Source organism: Tupaia chinensis, unplaced genomic scaffold (assembly GCF_000334495.1).
Source record: "Tupaia chinensis unplaced genomic scaffold, TupChi_1.0 Scaffold000077_1, whole genome shotgun sequence".
In the NCBI taxonomy this organism is placed as follows: domain Eukaryota; kingdom Metazoa; phylum Chordata; class Mammalia; order Scandentia; family Tupaiidae; genus Tupaia; species Tupaia belangeri.
In genome coordinates, this window is record NW_006159538.1 from 332,098 (window position 1) to 338,122 (window position 6,025).

Genomic DNA, 6,025 nt, shown 5'->3' on the forward strand with positions numbered 1-6,025 from the left:
GAGGGAAAGTGAGAAATCATCCCCCAGGTGTGACGGCCATGCCTCAGTCCCTTTTCCATTCTCCTGGGATCTTGGGCACGCATCCACACATGCCCAGCATGATTTTCAAGCCACCAGGTCCAGGACTTGAACAGCAGTCAACCATGTGGGAATTTGGTGATGTTACCACTATTCCATCTTCTACCCCCACACTTTCACTTATTTATTTATTTATTTTTAGAGATTTTTGCTATAGGGTGTATGCGCTTGCCAGAGATACTGAGAGAGACAGATGGCGAGAAATCACTCTCCAGGGGGATCACGTCATAATCCCTTCTCCACTAACCTCTCAGGATTTCAAGCACACATGCACACAGTCCCAGCGTGTGTTTCAAGCTGCCAGGTCCAGGAGGTCTGGGACTCAAACTGTGATCAGCCATATGGAAGTCCCATGTGGGAGTCCAGCGACATAACCATTATACCACCTGCTGGTCCCACACATTTTTATTTTTTAATTGCCAGAGGACACGTCTGTTCACCAGAAGGAGAGAGACAGAGAGGAAGAATGTACTCGTGCGTCAGTCCTTTCTCCATTTCTTAATCCTGTTGGGGTTTTGGGCATGCATGTGTATGTGCCTGGATATGTTTTTCAAACCACTGAGATTTGAACTTCAGTCAATCATTTGGGATCCCACTCCTTTAACTACCAAGCCAGGGGGGCCAAGCCTTGCTCCCACTCTCCTTTTTTTTTTAATATCCACTTCTATATCTAGGTTTTGGAGAATGGTTAGGATTGGGGGGGGGCGCATTTTTGTTTGGACAGAAGAGTCAAAATGAAGGTAAGTAGCTCTAGGGTTCAAGTAGATGGCAGGAAAGAAAGCTATTGAGGTTCTTTCAGACTTCAATTAGTATTAATGATTAGTGAAAACCATTACACTTTTAAGAAGAATGCTTTAAAAAAATTTTAAGAAAATAATAAGTAAATAATAAAATATGTGCATTGATTCTAAATCACATTCTTCTCTGATTTTACTTTTCAGTACAAATACAGAGACCTAACTGTACGTGAAACTGTCAATGTTATTACTCTGTACAAAGATCTCAAACCTGTATTGGACTCATATGGTAAGTTTATGCAATGTAAATACCAGTGAGTTTTTACTCTTTTTGTTAATGATTGTAATTTTTCTTTTAAGTCTGTTGGTTTTTCAGTTGTAGGACTGAACGAAACTTCACTTAGTGAAAGTGTTAACAGATAGGAAATTATAAGATCTAATAATAACATTTTATATTTGCTTGGTTTTTTTAAGTTTAAAAGAAAAACTCTTAACATAGAGTTAAGCAGGTTTAGATATAGAAGGGGACATCAGAGATAAATGTCTTTTCCCAAAATGTCCACAGACTCCCCCCCTAAATCTAAAGGATGTTTGCTGGGAGCTAAACAGGTCCAGGGTGGAGGCAGAATCCTGTGGTAAATTTGAGCGACTGTAGACTAAACAAAATTAGATTTCACTGCAGCAAGGTTTTTCAGAGCCTTTAATATGCTAATGTTTATGCATCATGAAGAGAGAAGAGAAGGTGCAGTGTATTCTAAAGTTACTGAACTGCCGAGCCCTCATTGGACTGTCCTTTTCATTTTACAGATAAGGGAATGTTTTTTAATATGGTCTTATGTTATGTAGGGTAGGTTGGTGGCAATTTGTCTCTAGTTCCTATTAAGACAAAATTTAAGTGGGATTTAAGTATGAAATGACTGTACATGGAGTTTTCCTTTTTCAAAGAATTATTTATTTAATTTTATTTGTTGTCATTATTTTTAAATTTGACCAGAGAGAAAGGGAAAATGAGAAAGTAAGCCACCAAGTCTGGGACTTGAACCATAGTCGACCCTGTGGGAATTCAGCACTTTAACCACCATGCCACCTCCTGGCCCTGGATTTTTCCTTTTTTAGAAAACAGGCTTTCCTATACCCATTTTAATGTAATTGCTTCAGTCCTGTCTCCTTGGAAATACCTGATTTACTAGAGCCAAGAGAAAACTCATGCTGTCTCCTGTCCAATTAGAGAGGCCCTTCTCTTTTATGGCAAGGAACTGTGTTTTGTAGTTGAGGCTTACTAAGTTCTAATCACCCCTAAGACTGAAAACTTGAGGAGCCTGGGGATAAGAGGCAGGAAGCACCAGAAGAGCAATCAGTTCTTTGTTTCCTGAACGAGAGACATGAGCTGGACATCCTCTCCCTAAGCTCGGGCACAGTTCTCCTCGTTTTGACTTACCTTCTTTCTGTCCACATACGTACTATAGTGCAGGCTAAACAGCTCTAATTAGAAAATCTGAAATCCGAAACACTCCAACATCTGAAACTTGTGAATGCCAACACAACACCGCCAGTGAGAAATGCCACACTTTACCTTAGGTGGTGGGTCACAGTCAAATCCTGCACTACAAAAATTCTTCTGGGCAGTGTATGTAAGTTTTATCTGAAACATAAATGAATTTCATGTTTAGACTTGGGTCCCATCCCCAAGATGACTCACTGTGTATGTGCAAGTATTACCCAAAAAATCAGAAATACTTCTGGTCACAAGCATTTCAGATAAGGGATACTCAACCAGTACTTTTGATCTGCAAAAAATCTCTTACTGTCATAATTAAAGTTAATTCTAAAATGGCTTAAATGATGTTTAGTGATGAAGTCCTGTGCAAAAGGAGCTGGATCCCACGTGGCTAACCACACAGTTCAAGTCTCGGGCACCAGCTATTTGAAAAATGCTCTGGGCAGGCAGGCTGGTGGTGTGGTGGTTGAGGCCATGGACTCCCACATGGCTGACTGTGGTTCAAGTCCTGGACCCCGCAGCTTGAAAACCAGGCTGGGCGTGTCTGTGCATGCCGAAAATTCTGAGAGGAGAATGGAGAAGGGATTGTGGCATGGCTATCCCCTTGGAGGGTGATTTCTCACTTTCTGTGTCTTTTCTCTCTCTCTTTCTGGTGAGCGCATGCACCCTATAGCAAAAATCTCTAAAAAAAAAAGAAAGTAAAGAAAGAAGGAAGGAAGGAAGGAAAGAAGGAAAGAAAAAAAGGGAAGAAAGAGCACATTGGGCATGTGTGCCTATGTTCCCAAAATTCTGATGGGATGGATGGTCACATCACTGTTCAGGTTTTCTATCTAACCCTCTCCACCACCACCCCATGAGTGCATGCACTCACTGACAGTTTAAAACAAACAAAAAAATCTAGCCAGATTGAAAAACAAATTACTGCAATGGTACACACCTAACTGGGGCTAGAACTTTACTGTTAGTGTATGGTTTTTATTATATTCCCAAAGAGTAAATATATTGATCAGAACTGACAAAGTGTCCAGCATCATCAGACAAATCGTGTATAACTTTGTATGGCTGAAACAAGTCTAAACTAAGAGTTTAAAAAAAAAGACTTGAAATTTAAAGAAGGTGGTTTCTCAAAAATGCACAAAATCAAAATCAGAATAAATTGCCGTGCAGTTTACAGTGGTCAACAGTAAGTTTAAAGAATGAGGTCAACACTGCAGTGCCCTGTCCCTGTACTGTTCATTGCAGCTTTTCCTCTGAGCAATACAGTCATTGTTACAATTGATGTAAAATGCAGAGGGATGTTAAAAAGTTCGTGGAAAAATGGGATTAAAGTATGAGTTTATTTTGGTGCAAAAAATTGAAATCCTTACAGTTTTCTCATTATATGCATTTTCCATGAACTTTTTTAAGACCACTCTGTTATGTGATCTAATTAATCAATTCATTATAGATAGGAAACCATGTGGTATGAGAAGTACATATTAATAAATGTCTATTTGTGAAAACCTTTTTTTGTTTTTTAAAATTTTGCCAGAAGGTGCTTTTGCTCTCTGGAAGGAGATAGAGATGGGGGTTGGGGATTGAGAAAGCATCCCACCATGGGGAATGTCATGTCATAGTTCCTTTTATTCTGTTCTCCTTCCTTTTGGGATTTTAGGCACTCAGACCATGCTGTCGGCCATGTGGAATCCAGTGACTTTAACCATGCCATAGGCTGACCCCCTTTTTTATTTTTAATACTATGGTTTGATACAACATTGGAATTGAGAATAATAGTAAGTGGGGGGGTAAATGTTTGGAGAGTTCTAAAATGTAATGATACGAAGTTAACAGTTAGTATGGTGTCATTTGGTGGTGATTTTTAAACAGTTTATAATCATGGTAGTGAGGACCAGGAGCTCGCATTTGCTGGGACTCTATCACTTAACATTCATTTTTCCAACTAATTCCAAGCACCTTCTTCCCTCATTCAAAAGCCGATACCATTGAGTGAATCAACAAAGGATTCTTGGTTATTAGACAGTATGGATGCTACATTAACTGTTTAGCCCCTTTCTAAGCTAATGATGAATTTTAACCAGTCTTTCTGAAAACAATTCTGTGGGAGTGTCTCATAGACTGGAATGCTTGTGTTTAAGTCCTTATTCTTTCCTTTCAGTTTTTAATGATGGCAGCTCCAGGGAACTAATGAACCTCACTGGAACAATTCCTGTGCCTTATAGAGGTGAGTGTCTTGTGCTTTTTATGTTTCCGGTTTAGATCCATTTTGTTACGTAATAAATGTGTTGCCAAAAAATTATAAGTAATTTAAAGGAACTTTCTCTTGGCTTTCATGATGGTACAGAGATATTGCTTTTATTTCTATTGAATTTCATTTGGCTGCAGCACCTAACATTTTCAGTTTAACTCCTTTACCAAGTTACATTAACAAGTAAGTGCCTGAGTGCGTTGGAGGCATTTAATGATTCATAAAACTAAAGAATCTTATACATCAGTTTGACTATAGATACCAGATTTCCCAACTGAGCCAGATTTGATTACATAAAGCAAAGCGAAGGGGATGACAACACCGATTCTTATAGCACAGCCGTGAAGTCCTTTGTTGTTCAGCCCTGTGCTCAGGCAGTGAGTATGTGACACTAAACTGACAGTGCCACATTTCTTGGTCAATCTGTGGGCAGCAGTCATCCATTTGACAGTTGGATTGGGCCTTATATAGGGTCTAGCTTTTGGCAAGAGTTTCAAGTCTAGCTATCATATCACTTTCTGATATGTCCATCTTCTCTATATCCCTTTCCAGCCAGTCTTTTTAACTGAAATGATAGTCAAGCAGCAAAGACTAGACTGGGCTGAAAGATAATTGGTGGTGGCCCTGCCACTCTGGCACTGGCAGCAGGTGCTGCTGTGCCAAGCCGGAAACCACATGGGAAGGTCCTGACTCTATTTGAACATTCTGGGGTATGCCCACAATTCTAGCTAGCAGGATTGGGAGAGGATCATAATGTGAAGACCCCATTCAAGGGTGTCCTCTCCATATGAAGGAAATAAATATGTAAACATCAAAAACAAATGGATCATTTGTGGAGAACATAGCAACAAACACACCTGGCAGTGTGGTTATCAGGTAACTCCTTAATCCTGCTGCTATACTTTGTAAACTGAAAATTTGATAACCGATCTTAACATTTTGAAATTTAAAATATTTGTTGTGTGTATATGTGTGTGTGTTTTTTTTTTCAGTGTTGCTCAGTTGAAATTCTTCTTTCTCTATTAAGCTACTATTTTTTTTAAAGAATTATTGTATTTAACTTTATCTATCTTAATTTGACCAGAGAGGGATAGAGTGAGAGAGAGAGAGAGAAAGTGAGAAAGCAAGCCACCAGGTCCAGGACTTGAACCGTGGTTGGCTATGTGAGAATCCAGCACCTTTAACCACCACGCCACTTGCTGGCCCCTCTATTAAGCTATTATTAAAATAACAATAATAATAATAATAGGGGGACCAAGCAGCTAGCATAATGGCTGTGTCACTGGTCTCCCACATGGTCAACTGTGGTTCAAGTCCCCAACCCAACAACTTAAAACTTATGCCAGGAGCATGTGTGTGTGTGCCCCCAAGATCCCAAGAGAAAAATGGAGGAGAAAGGACTGTGGCATGGCCATCCCCCCTAGGTGGGGATTTCTCACTTTCTGTCTCTGTCTCTTTCTCTCCAGC

General features: G+C 39.8%; 1 protein-coding gene across 1 annotated transcript in view; it reads left to right on the forward strand.

The window, feature by feature from the left end:
• Window positions 1-1,019: 1,019 nt before the first annotated feature.
• Window positions 1,020-6,025, forward strand: part of TSG101 (tumor susceptibility 101) — a gene marked incomplete at its 5' end in the record, with an annotated part of 27,842 nt that continues 22,836 nt past the window's right edge. The window contains 2 exon segments of the mRNA XM_014584508.1: window positions 1,020-1,104; window positions 4,469-4,534. Coding sequence (XP_014439994.1) covers window positions 1,020-1,104; window positions 4,469-4,534 — 151 coding nt within the window.